General features: G+C 37.3%; 2 protein-coding genes across 4 annotated transcripts; one reads left to right on the top strand and one right to left on the bottom strand.

The window, feature by feature from the left end:
• The first annotated feature begins 171 nt into the window (after positions 1-171).
• Positions 172-9,245, top strand: ahi1 (Abelson helper integration site 1). Of its 3 annotated transcripts, XM_043263290.1 has the most exons (28): positions 172-286; positions 734-787; positions 865-989; positions 1,105-1,643; positions 1,874-1,983; positions 2,204-2,378; positions 2,489-2,681; positions 2,766-2,861; positions 3,005-3,190; positions 3,277-3,429; positions 3,505-3,637; positions 3,932-4,055; positions 4,156-4,385; positions 4,509-4,615; positions 4,718-4,836; positions 5,044-5,174; positions 5,258-5,398; positions 5,486-5,676; positions 5,877-5,919; positions 6,011-6,042; positions 6,327-6,441; positions 6,609-6,667; positions 7,124-7,186; positions 7,268-7,430; positions 7,507-7,598; positions 7,677-7,756; positions 7,823-7,971; positions 9,177-9,245. In XM_043263290.1, exons 2-28 carry the CDS (start codon positions 778-780, stop codon positions 9,200-9,202), a joined length of 3,585 nt encoding a protein of 1,194 aa, XP_043119225.1. In that variant the 5' UTR covers positions 172-286; positions 734-777; the 3' UTR covers positions 9,203-9,245. The 3 variants fall into 3 exon arrangements, with proteins under 3 accessions (XP_043119225.1, XP_043119224.1, XP_043119226.1); XM_043263289.1 differs by lacking the exon at positions 9,177-9,245 and having other exon boundaries at positions 7,823-9,052; XM_043263291.1 differs by lacking the exon at positions 9,177-9,245 and having other exon boundaries at positions 183-286; positions 755-787; positions 7,823-9,052.
• On the bottom strand, positions 8,257-12,740 carry slc18b1 (solute carrier family 18 member B1). The gene is made up of 14 exons (XM_043263293.1): positions 12,649-12,740; positions 12,345-12,478; positions 12,088-12,183; positions 11,930-12,003; positions 11,613-11,760; positions 11,208-11,364; positions 10,913-11,049; positions 10,721-10,822; positions 10,191-10,282; positions 10,011-10,106; positions 9,761-9,835; positions 9,587-9,680; positions 9,413-9,459; positions 8,257-9,238 (listed from the first exon to the last, which is right to left on the bottom strand). Exons 1-14 carry the CDS (start codon positions 12,668-12,670, stop codon positions 9,154-9,156), a joined length of 1,359 nt encoding a protein of 452 aa, XP_043119228.1. The 5' UTR covers positions 12,671-12,740; the 3' UTR covers positions 8,257-9,153.
• Between the last annotated feature and the right edge of the window lie 357 nt (positions 12,741-13,097).

The following is a 13,097-nucleotide window of genomic DNA, read 5'->3' as shown; positions in this document are numbered from 1 at the left end:
TGTACTTGAAATACCCTTTCGTGTATTCATTTAGCACACGTTTTTATCCATATCGACTTACGAAATGTGACCATTACACGCACATTTATAATCTAAAGTAAATAAACCACGGCGCTTTTCTTCTTGTTTGATGTGGCAACAGTAACCAAGGGAGGCGGGGCTAATCTTGTTGTTGTTGTTGCTGTTGGAAACGGTCGCGCCAGCAATGGCTGCTCACTGAGCTCGTCCATGGGTCCTCTACAGCAGATATGATTCGACTTCCTCGCGGCATTTTGTTGCACACAAAGTACGTTTATTTGGCAGAAACCGTGCATTTAGCAGCAGAATATGCAAAATGATATAGATTTGCTTGGCTTTCGAGGGGACGTGCAATACCGCGCGCTTGCAGTGATTTGTTTGTGTTTTCCGCTAACCGTGTGGGATTTAGCAAAGCTACAACATCAACAATCACCGATCCAAATATACGCATTGTGGCGTATCAGAATCGAATTAATAATCAGATTACATCGGAATTGGTTTACTAACTCAACGGCAGTGATATATTAGTTAAATTAGCATAGAATATCGGGGTTTTAGAGGCGTTTCTGTGTTGGCGGCAAAGCTAAATATTACATAATCTGCTTAGTATTCCTAGTAAGAATAACTAAACTCTTTCTACGTGGTTGTAACAAAATAGGCCATTAAATGCTGTCTAAATGTTGCGTTGGTCTTCTTGTAATGTATGATATATCAGTTTTAGGATTGTTGTTTCCAGAATGAATTTCATAGTTCACCAGAATGCCAGCAGGTCAGTAAAGATCGCTTGTATTTAATATATAACAGCTTTTTTCTTTGTCACTGATCTGCAAATCTCTTGTTTGACAGGTCAAAGTGATGTGAGGGCTAAGACCAAAGCTCGCTTTGATGAGGTGTTGAAGAGATACACAAACCCTCCCTCTGAGAAAAAGAAAGCCAAACAGATCACTGATCACTCCCAGGAAATTATTGCGGTTAGTAATAGTAAAAATAATCTTAATTTAACCAATAAAGCCAAAAGACAATTAACCCTGCTGCCTATTAGGTCTGCTACGTCTGTCATTTGAACTCCATAATCTTGTCTTCCAGCTTCAAACCTTGAAAAAGAACCTAGATTTAAGTAAAGACATTGAAGATGATGAAGCTATCCTCCATAACACATATGATCCAGCTCAGGGCAGCCCTAGATACACTAAAAACAGGCGCAGAGAGAGGGAAGCATCTGAAAAGACCAACATAAACAATTCTGTGAGTGAGGAGGAGCCCACGCTGACCGGTGGGAAAAAGAAAAGCAAACGAAAACTCCCACAACTTCTACCTCCTGTTCAAAACGAAGAAGACCACGACAGGAGGGCCGATGCAGAGATTGATGGAAAACGTACTAGGAAGACTAGGAAGGGAAAGAGTAAAAGTGAGAATGATGTCGGCAGAAAGAAAGAAGACACGGAGACAGAAGATGATTATCTGCAGGCGTACCAACATCAGATCTCGCAGGAGGACGAGACGGCTGGGAAGAAGATGACGCGGAAGAAAGCCGCGGAGAAGCTTACGGAGAGCCAGCCGCTGAACAATGAGCTGGAGAAGAAAAAGAAGAAGGTGAAATCAAACAAACATGATGGCGATAGAAGGTAAAAAAAACCAATGCATATTCATAAATGATAACAGTTAATGCTATATATATTAGATGGTGATGCTGGGGCTGTAGAAATTAGACATTTTATCTTTAATCAAAAGGTTAAAAGTGCAGTTAAGCACAGTGTGAGTAGAGTAACGTGACTTCAAAACTCGAAACGTTTTTTTAAGGTGATAAGCGTGATGGATTTTCCTCATCATTTCATTTTTGCCTTTTTATTTGCAGGCAAACTGAAGAGGGTAACCAGATAGAAAATATCCAGGATAGTGCTGTGGAGGAGTTCAAGGAGGACACAGTCAAACCCAAAGTGAAGAAGAAAAAGAAACGAAAAGAAGGTATGATAGGCTGTAATTGCCATAACATAAAATCGTTTCTTAATTTTAATGTCTATAATCAACATTAATATAAATATGAGATTTGCAACATTTCCACAATTTCTAAAATAACGTGTATAATATAGCTGCATTGGGTTGTTAATCTTTTGGTTTCCACCATATTCTCTTAATATGTTTTGTATGCGATATTAATGTTGATTGTGTTTATTTCTGGTTGTAGTGGCTGTTGAGGAGGAACAGGCAGAAGAGAAGCGATCCTTTGACGACAGTCTGGTGCTGGGAGTTTATATCCACAGGACAGACAAGCTGAAGACAGACCTGATGGTGTCTCATCCTATGGTCAAAGTTCACGTGGTTGATGAGGTCACTGGACAGTATGTGAAGAAGGAGGACAGGTTTGGGTTGTTTTCACCGCTAAAACCAAAACCTGCTAGAACCATTTGGTTTATAATCTTCATACCATGTACAATCTGATTTATTCTCAGTGTTTTTATTCGGTTTTCAGCCATCGTCATGTTTCATCCTTCTATGAGCAAGAAAACATCGAGCACATCCTGCCCATCATAACCCAACCGTTTGATTTCAAGAAACACAAAAATACAGTTCCAGAATGGGAGGAACAGATTATCTTCAATGAGCGCTTTGGATACTTTCTTCAAGAGGACGATGAGAGTCCTCGTGTGATATTGTTTTTTGAGGTTTGTGCACGTGAATACGTTTAAAACTATATTTGCATTCTCAGAACAAAATAATGGAATAACTAAAACACTTTTGTGTTACAGATTCTGGATTTCATTAGTATGGAGGAAGCACGAACAAACGTCTCTGTTGACCGACACGATAGGGGTTTCCGGAAGATTGCTTGGGCTTTTTTGAAGGTACCGGCTTTTACTTTAATCTTTGGTGTGGTTAATAATTTTTTCACAGATGTTTGGTTTTTTAGTATGTCAGCTTTATAGATTTCACGTAACTGTGTACTTCACGAGTTGTGGATTATATTCCAGTTTGCTATTTCTTCTAGCTTGTAGGAACCAACGGCGTCTTGAACGTCGACACCAAACTGCGTCTACAACTTTACTGTTCTCCTCCACGTGCAAAGAAACAGCCACAAACAGTTGAAGTGTTCCAGTGGTGGTCAAAGTACCCAAGAAACAAATACGCATCAACCCTCTACGTCACAGTGAAAGGCCTCAAACCACCAGAGCATGTAGGGACACGTTTTGAATTTAAAAGCCACCGAAAATGCTCAAATCTGTGCTTATTGAAGTTCGATTTGGACTTTTTGTTGAACAGGTGGACCCCAGTATCCGGTCCATGATGGCTCTCCAGCAGGAGCGTGGAACTACCTCCTACAGTGAGCTCAATACTGAGATGACCAATAAAACCAGCACACAGATACTGGAGAGCAAATCAGAAATCATTAAGTGGAGCCGCATACCTGGACAGGTATTTTATTTGCTTTATAGTCAGTAAGCCTCTTGTTTAACCTAATACTAATAATTCTTATCATCTGTTTAACAGGTGTGTCGCATTCCGAATAAACCAATGCATTCCTTCCGTGGAGGTCAGATGGGCTGCTTTACTCTGCGTTTCTCTCATGATGGACGTGCACTAGCCGCTGCATGCGCAGATAGAGATGCGTTTCCAATCATTAGTAAGTCATTTGTTGCTATACATGTTGTCTTTGTCTGTAATGTATTTTTATTAAACATAAAACTTGCTAGTTGACGAAGTTACAATTATGTAACTTTTTACAATTTTATTATTTGATTTATTAAGAGCATATGTGGAATATTTGTATTTACCATTACTATCATTATTAGTATTACCATATAGTATACATTTTTGAAGGGAACTGTATTAAATGTGGTGGAAAACTTGATGAAAGGAAATGGAAAGACGTGATGTGTGGCCAGGTATGCATTTAATGAAATGCCTCTATTTTTAGTATATGAGATTCCGTCTGGGAAAGTTCTGGCATCCTTTAATGGCCATCTGAGTGTGGTATATGATCTCTGCTGGTCCAGAGATGATAACGGACTGTTAACTGCATCCTCTGATGGAACAGTAAGGTAAAAAAAGCAAAATGATTACCCCAAAATGATAATTACATCACAAATATGAGTGAAAGTGTCATCATTTTTTGCTTTCCTTTTTTTTGTTTTTTTTAAGAGTGTGGAATGTTGAACGACTCCAGAGTTTCGCTCATAAAACTCTTCCTCACCCTTCATTCGTGTACTGCGCCCAGTTCCACCCGCAAACCCAGAGTCTGGTGGTGACGGGGGGTTACGACGGGGTGCTGCGGGTCTGGAATGTACACGTGCAAGACGTGAACGGGCAACTTCTGCAAGAGTTTGACGGGCACAAGACTTTCATCAACACATTGTGTTTTGATCCAGAAGGTACAGAGGAAATTGACACATTAACGGTCTGGAAGTGATGTTAAAGCTGTGATTTGAGATGTTAGCGGCACATACATTTCATACATTTAAATGTAAAAAAGTAATATGTTGCTCTTCGCAAAGGAAGCAAAATGTTTTCTGCGGACAATTCTGGCCTCATTATTGTGTGGGGAACCAAGGTGATGCCCGGGTCTCGCCGAGGACTGACCAGTCAGTGGTGCATTGAGAGGGTATGGATTCTCGAATGCTGCGTAGAAGAGCTAAATAAATCACAATTTGAAATCATAATTTGAACAAATGTAATAATTTGCAAATGAAAATGTCCTCTTCAGGAAATTAAAGAGGCGGATCTGAACGGAATATCCATCAACTCATTAGAGGTGCATCCCAACGGAAGACGACTTTTAATTCATGCCAAAGACAGCGTTTTAAGGGTCATGGATTTGAGGATGTAAGTATCTACCTTTTTTATTTAAAAATATTTAATGCCATAATGTTATATTATTTCATTTTGGGCAAGAAAATAAGTTGGGGAAATTTTGATAAGAGATTCCATGTTGACTTTTTTAAAAGTGCATTTGTTGATATTACCAGTGATTTATAGGGGAGTACTCAAATAAATACAAATATCAAATTAAAACCAAGACTTGTTTTGCAGTCTTGCAGTGAAGAAATACATAGGTGCCACAAACTACAGGGAGCGAATCAACAGCACATTCACTCCCTGCGGAAGCTTCGTGTTTTCAGGCAGTGAAGACGGACTGGCGTATGTGTGGAACTCTGAGACAGGTTCGGGGTTTCTTTTGAGTCACTTCAGTTTGAATAAAAATAAAAAACCAAGTGGAGACTGAACTGGGACATGTGTTGTGCAGGTGACCAGGTTGCCGTGTACTCAGAGCTGTGCTATACATCTGCGCTTCGAGCTGTAGCTTTCCACCCTCATGAGAACATGGTGGCCTTCTCTTCCTTCGGCCAAAACCAGCCCATCCATCTTTATCTGTATGACCGGAAGGGTGAGTAACTCTAAAATGACTCAGAAACCACCGGTTTGTACGTTTTTAGAAATGTCTTAAAGATCAGCATTTTGTGCTTGTACGCAGTGGCTCAGATGGAGGTGGAGAGTTTGAGAGGCTTGAGCCGGTCAGAGAACCTGGAGAGTAAGATGGGCAGGAATTCCTCAGAGGTCACGGCCTTCCAGAACACTTCTGTCATGAGCATGGACCAGTTCGCCAGCACAGCTCGTGTGTCCCTAAAGATGCAGCGGGTCAAACAGAAACTAGACTCTGTACTGGTAAACACGATGATGGTTATATTAAACTATGAAACAAAAAATGAATCAATCTTTGATGGTAGCTTGAGAAAAGTTGAATTCGTTTTAAAAGCATAAAGGCTTTTAGTTTGAATCAGTTGGAAGGTTTTAAAGGCCTGATATTACTATTAGTATAATAATTCAGTCAATAATCTGTGAGCTATACTTTTATTTTCTTCCAGGAGCCCCATCGAAGTTCTCCTGGTGTGGATATATATGAACAAGGCAAGTGAAAATTATAATATTTGTTCATATATTTCTAATGTATGAACAATGAATTCTGTTGTAATTTGACACAAAATATATTTTTTTTAAGGTGGCATGTCTTACTTGGGAAGGAGCCAGGAGGTGAATATTTGTTCTATTTGTATATTATTTTTTATATTTTAACTATGTTTATCGATTGTAGTAAAATTATTCTGCCTTAAATCGATTTATTGCAGTTGACTGCTTCAGTTTATTCCTTGAAATGATTTTACAGTGATTAAAAATTATTTGCTGTGGGATTGACAATTAAAATTTACTACAAGAGCACTCATATTTTTATATATTAAAAACCGAAACCATATTACAATGCTTTCATACTAAAGCTCGGTCCTACATTGACCTCTTGTTATTGTGTTTTTTTTCAGGGCCTGGCCTCGTATCTTCCTCCTCCGTCTCTGCTGTCTCCTCACTCCAAACTACAGATGTCCACGTCTCTCAGCGCTCAACTCATTCCACAGGCCACACTCACCTCACACAGTAGTATGTTCTCAACATCATCCTCTGTATTGTATGTAGGATAACCCGAGCATGCACTGTTTTAAAAGCACATCTCTCACTACAGGGTAGAGAAGATGAAAATACACTTTTCAATTTACAAACTAAAATCACATGTCATTAGGTCTTTAAATAGTCCTCTCATCTCACAGGTGGTTACAGTCCTGCTGGGCAGCCCATTAGAAGAACTCCATCCCTCAAACACCAGAAAGTAAGACAGTGTGACCTGTTTTTGTATTACAGTACAATTCGAAAGTAAACTTTAAAAAATATTCTGTAAAGACACATAGTTACAAAACATTCCTGTTCTTGAAAAAAAAAGGTTATTTTTAACTTTCTGTTAATAAAATTGTTCAAAAGAAAATGTCATGCTTTCCACAAAACTGTTTTGAACATTGATCATAAAAAGCAATGATTGTTGAGCTGCAAACCAAATTATTAGAATAATTCCTGAAGGATCATGTGACCCTGGAGACTTTAGCTTTGCATCACAGGAATAAATTTCTATTTTAATGTAAAATTGTAAAAATATTTCACAATATTTCATCAAATAAAATGCAAATGCTTGAAGTTTTTTCAATTATATTTTTAATTTTTGTAGTTTTGTCTGGCAAATTCCACATTAATATTCTATTGTATCAATCTAAACAATGTTTTGTGTCTGCAGAGTTTACTGGATTATGAATTCTCTCAACAAGCAGAGACAGATTTTGGGCAAATCCATCAAACGGTAAACTTTTAATATGTTTTACAATAAATGTGGAATTACTTGGGAGTCAGTTAATGACCTCTTGTATTAAATGTTCTGTAGGTTGTGTCTTTATACGAGTACAGAGCCAATCGATCAGATGAGCTGTCGATACGCCGTGGTGATGTGATCCACGTGCTGTACAAAGACAACGACAGCTGGTGGTTTGGCCGACTGGTCAGTGGACAGGAAGGATATTTCCCAGCGTCCTATGTGGCTGATGAAGGTTTGTAAACGAGGTTTAATGACCAAAAGCATGTGTATGGTATTATATGATCTAAATCCATGTTTATCTCCCATAGGGAGTTTTGATGAAGAGCTCTCAAGCGCTTTAGAAGCACAGCCATCACCGTTAGATCAACCTGAAGGAGTTGAGCGTGCAACACCAGTCCAGGTCCAGACTTATTATCTATTCCTCCCATGAAGTTAGTGAAACTTCATAGTTTGACCCTTATGTTCTCTGTACCTGCAGCTGTCTGCAGCCATCAGTGCCTCTGGAGAGCTGAAGATCATCTCCGAGCTGGACACTGACCCCGAGGCGTCCTCCACCGTGTATGAATTAACTGTCATCTGAGTACTTGTATTCTTGAGCACGTAATTATATTATTTTCTTCACAGAACAAAGAAGAAGAAGAAAAAGGTGAAGCGGAGTGAAGTTCCCTCTGATCTGCCTCGTGTCCCGTCTTCAGATCGCGAGATGTCTTCAGCATCTTCCAGAAGGAGGAGACCTCTTCCCAGACTAGGCCAAGCCAACGGTGCGTTTGAAGGTGAAGGACAGAACCAACGTGATTAAATCTGACTGCTAATATTTACCTCTGTTATGAAGGAACTAAGGACATAGAAACAAGTGTTTTTTGGTAGTTGGCCTTATTTAAAAAATATATATATTTTTGTAATTTTGATACTGATTTGTATTATGTAGTTGTACAAGATGAATTAATTTTTACTGTGTTTCTGTACAGTATTTTGTGTACTATTGTAGTATTCTTACATTTTTTTAATTTAAATTACAATTTTTAACATAACAGCAACCAGCAGTAATCGTAATGACATTGAATATAAATATGTATTTTATTCACATATCAGAGAAGGGAATAAACTGTGGTATTTATTTAATACCAGAGTTAATGTATGCAGTTGGTTAAATATATTTTTCTGTATCACAAATGAATGCAAGAGTTCAAAATGTTCCAGTTTTAAACATATTGTCGTGTAAAAAGAATCTCTGCAGTGTTGAAAGGATCGATATTTATGCAACGGCTCCAAAGAATCGAATGATCTCATTGCTATGAAAACACTAATGCGTATTGTAAAAATGTGTTTTGTAAAACTGTACATAATTATTTGTAAATCTGTAAAAGCAGGTACAATGGGGTCAGTCACAAACTCGGGCTTGATGGGTAATCTGTGTTAAGTAATATTTAAATGCAAATCCCACATTCTTGCACTAGTCCAAAACATTTCTAAAAACCTCAACAAGACTTCAGAAATAATCCAGTGTACTTTACTGAAAGACACGCCGTATATGAGGTAATGAATTATGTACACAAGGCATTATTTTCAATTCACTTAAAAAAAAATGTACACCTTTTTTTTAAATGGATCATATTACATCTAAAGTTAATCATAGTTACTAAACAATAAGTAAGCCAAAAAAATAAGGCAAAAAAAATAAACACACTTAAGTGTTTATCAAAAGGCACAACTCAGATATGTTTAGTGTAAATGTCAGCTTGTTATTATGCATTAAACATCTCCTCTCTTAGTTCTATCTTATAGGACTTTTGAATTTACATTGTAAATGTTCACTGAAATCCTGCATAAAGATTAAACTGATCTTATAATACATATAGTAGACGTCTATGTTGTTAAACTGACCTCTGCGTTCTTCTTTTAGCAGCAATATGATTAGGTTTGTGCTTCCATTTAAAAGCTTGCAGGGGCTTATTTCACACGAGATTATCTGTTTTAGGGAGAAGAGGGGATTTTTCTCCTTGAGATGAAGATATGTCCGTCTCGTTTGCCATTTGTGACCTGAAACGTAAAAAGAGATGATGCATTATCAACTATTTTCTGGTTATACCACTTTTACCAACATAAGAATTACTTCACAGAATGAATGCCTTTCAAATATTTATATATTTAAAATATTAGTACATTTACTATACTGCTAAATAAAGCAATACAAATATATAAAAAAATGCTTACTTCTTTTGTATGTCCTCTATTGTAAAATATATGACTTGTAGTAAGGCCTAAAAATTTTTGGATAAAAAGTCAATAAATTAACATTTATCATCAAAGTTCATACATAATTAATTGTTAGAGAAAAGCATATATATTATAAAAAAATGGAGCGTTACGCTTTTATGTTTTTCTTACAGCGAGGAAGGCGAGGGCGCCTTGAACCCCTGCGCTCCATTCGAAGTTGAGCGCTTGTGTGACGTATCCTCCGATAGTCGGCCCAAAAAACATCCTTCAGCATGAAAAAGATCATTCAGGTTTCGCAAGGAGGAATTCTTGCATATTGCATGTAAACTTTATTTTAATACACACCCAGCAGACCATATCGCAGAGAACAAGCCTGACACCAATCCCAGCGTACTCAAGCCTTCCTCAAAGCCATTTTCGCTGCAATGCGAGGAACTTGTGTCAGTATTTAGTAGAGGTCTGTATTGTTGTATTTTTATTCAAACCATTTCAGGAATTTAGTGTGGCGTAACAGTGAATTAGACACTGTAGTCTCTTAAACGGCCTAACGTGAAATAGGAACTAGGGGTGGATTTGTACGGTGCATTTGTCTCACTGTGCACAAGCGATCATCTCGGCAAAGGTGGGGATACAGGTCATACAGAGAGAAAAGCCCACCACGATCAGCATGAGGACGGTGAGCCAGAGCTGACTGAACGCACAAAAATGATTAGTGCTGCTTTAATGTAACGCAAAAAGCTGACTAACTGGCATTCAAAAAGTTAGAATGTTTCACCTTCTAATATGGAAAACTGGAAGTGGGCCGAGGAAACAGAAGCTAACCGCGGTGGCCATTCCTCCAACCACCATCATCCATTTCCTAATGGACTACACCGAGAATCGTAATACAGCCAGAGATTAAGTTGTTTATTTATTAATAAATAAAACCTGAATTATGCTTATTTTTCAAAGCAAACCATATTCAAATAATATAAAAACATGCTAAAATGTTAAATAGAAATTTAAATATTTACTGCCAAATGATTAATCGTGATAATATCGTGTAATGTGTTTTATTATATATATATATATATATATATATATATATATAATAAAAATACACATCATATTATCACTATATATATATATATATATATATATATATATATATATATATATATATATATATATATATATATATATATATATATATATATATAAAAATATATATGCAAGTGTGTATTTAATACATACAAGTTTTTTTTTAAATCAGATTTTTCAGTTGTCACTCTAAAAATGTTGATAACTGTTTAAATATTGACTTACAGGATATTTATCACTGATCACACCAAAGATGGGTGACGCCGCTCCATATGGCAGTGAAAGACCAATCATGAGCAATCCCACCGAACCAGCACTGAGATTAAGCTGTTCAAAAAAAATACGTACAGAGATGTTTTCTGTTAACATATAAAAACTGAAATATTTTATGAACTTTACAGCGCAAATCTTCATAACCTTTTCTATGGCAAATATGGACAGTGTTGCATCCAGGAAGCCAAGTCCTGAACTCAACGTGAACACCACAAAGCAGATGAGAAGGATCTTTATTCTGGTACACAATCTGAGGAAGGAATTCTGGGAAGGCACAGCATCTATATTTGAATGAAATAAACACATGTCTATCTCCATGGCTGGAGGGCGAACAATAACAAAAGCGGACGCGGGGCAATTAAATCCTTGTGACATAACTTAACTAGGATTATGCCAAATGGAATAAACTTAAATTAAATTATTAAAAACATGTAATTACCAAAGCTTGGTAAAATCCACAGATTGAGAGGCACTGTTGCAAACAGAAGACATCCTGTGAAAACGAATGGGATTTCGTATCCAAATGACTGATAGAGCCAGCCGCCCAATGGAGGCCCCAATATCAGGCCAAGACCTGTAAAAATCTCCATGAAGCCCTGAGAGAATTAAATATCGCCGTAGAGACGCATTTATTAATTACACAAATATTAAAACCATAAGAACAGTTCTGTTTGTATGCCCCGATCGTGAGAAACCAAACAACCAGACAGACTGAATAACTGAATCTAAAGATGATTCTCTTGAGAAACAGCGCATCTTTTGTGACGTGCAATAATGCTTCCTTTGTCGCTTTACTCCAAAACACCATTACTGCACTGAAAAACAAGCACTGACCGCAACTCACCAAAACCGTCGCTATGTTGTCGGGGAAAACTTTTGCTGAAACCGCAAAAGATGACGTGTCGGCGGCGGAAAAGCCGATTGCGTTTATGCACCGTGTGATAAAACAGAGCACTATGAAAACTGTGCCATCAGACACTTGGTCGAGAAACCTGCAAAAGAAATGATGAAATATTAAACATTTCTAAATACGTATTTGACCAATTTTCCAGGCCCTTTTTAACATTTAGCCACAATCCGGCATGTAAATAACCTTAAAGTCAGTAGACATAGACTAACGGCTAACTTTAACACGCAATAAAACACTGCAGATTCACTGACCCGAAGAGCACAGTACATCCGCTTGATACGAACAACCCTGCCACAATCATAAACTTGGCTCCTATCTGGACAATCTGAAACAGAGGTCAAATGCACTGATATACTGCGATTCACAATAGAAAACTGTTGTTTATCTTCTGAAATAATGATTAACGTACATATTTTCCAAGCACCAATGAGCCCACCAAAGTGCATAATGCATAGATTCCAAATATTAAACCAATCATGGCTTGACTGACACCTTTCTTCTTTGCCTAGAGAGAATGAATCACATTGAAATTAATTGTTATCCTACTGGAAGTTAGCATGGTTTAAGGAACCTTAAATGTACTAAGCACAGTACTTACAGCAAATTATATTTCATACTGTTGATCAGACAAATCATATTTTAAATCATAAAATATCAACTTTGTACCTCATTTGGGAAAAATGGTCCCAGAATGGAGTAACAGATCATTGAACTGAAGTTTATGGAAGCCATTGCAATAAGTGTTAATATCTGTTGTCTGGACATTTTAGTGGCTGGAGCCTCTGGTTGTGAAGAATCACCTAGATGAAGTTAACATGAATATACTGATCAGTAAATGAACTATGTAAAATGCTCGAGAATTAGTTGTCATTGGCAAACGTGCTAAACGTTCAAAACTCACAAACGATTCAAAACGCTGCTAAATTCGGATCACCCAACAACAATTAACAAATAAAACATATCTACATACCCGTATCTTCATCGATATCCATGGTCAAGCCTCTGAGATCTTTAACCGCGTGCTTAACCTGTCAGCTAAGGAACACAACGGCGAGTGAACGGTGTCCGATTCTCAAAAGAATCATTCTTTTGAACTGAATCTTTTCAATGATTCGGTCGAACCGATTCGCGAACCGATCACTCAACCAATGATTGATATTTTTCGTAATATTGTAAACATTACAGAACTGGTTAGTCAGGAATTTCCAGTGAGAACAATGTTAAGCAATAATTTTATCGAATGTTAACCTAATACAGTCCAGTATTCTTTTTAATAATTTAATTAATAAAATAAAAAATTAAATCCAAAAAGTAAATGGTAAAATGGTTGGTATTGACACCAAAACGTTGAACTTGTTGGCAGCTAATATGTCCAAAAAACCTTGATTGAGATTATTTTACAGCATCAATAATCAACAC

Source organism: Puntigrus tetrazona, chromosome 17, assembly GCF_018831695.1.
Source record: "Puntigrus tetrazona isolate hp1 chromosome 17, ASM1883169v1, whole genome shotgun sequence".
In the NCBI taxonomy this organism is placed as follows: domain Eukaryota; kingdom Metazoa; phylum Chordata; class Actinopteri; order Cypriniformes; family Cyprinidae; genus Puntigrus; species Puntigrus tetrazona.
Note: the sequence above shows the minus strand (reverse complement) of the source record. Positions and strands in the feature narration are given on the sequence as shown.

Bases quoted from the DNA above. Each gene is read 5' to 3' on its own strand.
- ahi1 (XM_043263290.1), top strand. The intron at 4,386-4,508 runs GTACAGAGGAAA...CTCTTCGCAAAG, and splicing joins ATTGTGTTTTGATCCAGAAG to GAAGCAAAATGTTTTCTGCG. The intron at 5,399-5,485 runs GTGAGTAACTCT...GCTTGTACGCAG, and splicing joins TTATCTGTATGACCGGAAGG to TGGCTCAGATGGAGGTGGAG.
- slc18b1 (XM_043263293.1), bottom strand. From the start codon at position 12,670: ATGGATATCGATGAAGATACGG. The intron at 12,004-12,087 runs GTACGTTAATCA...CCTCTGTTTCAG, and splicing joins CATTGGTGCTTGGAAAATAT to ATTGTCCAGATAGGAGCCAA. The intron at 10,283-10,720 runs GTAAGTCAATAT...TTCTCGGTGTAG, and splicing joins TGATCAGTGATAAATATCCT to TCCATTAGGAAATGGATGAT.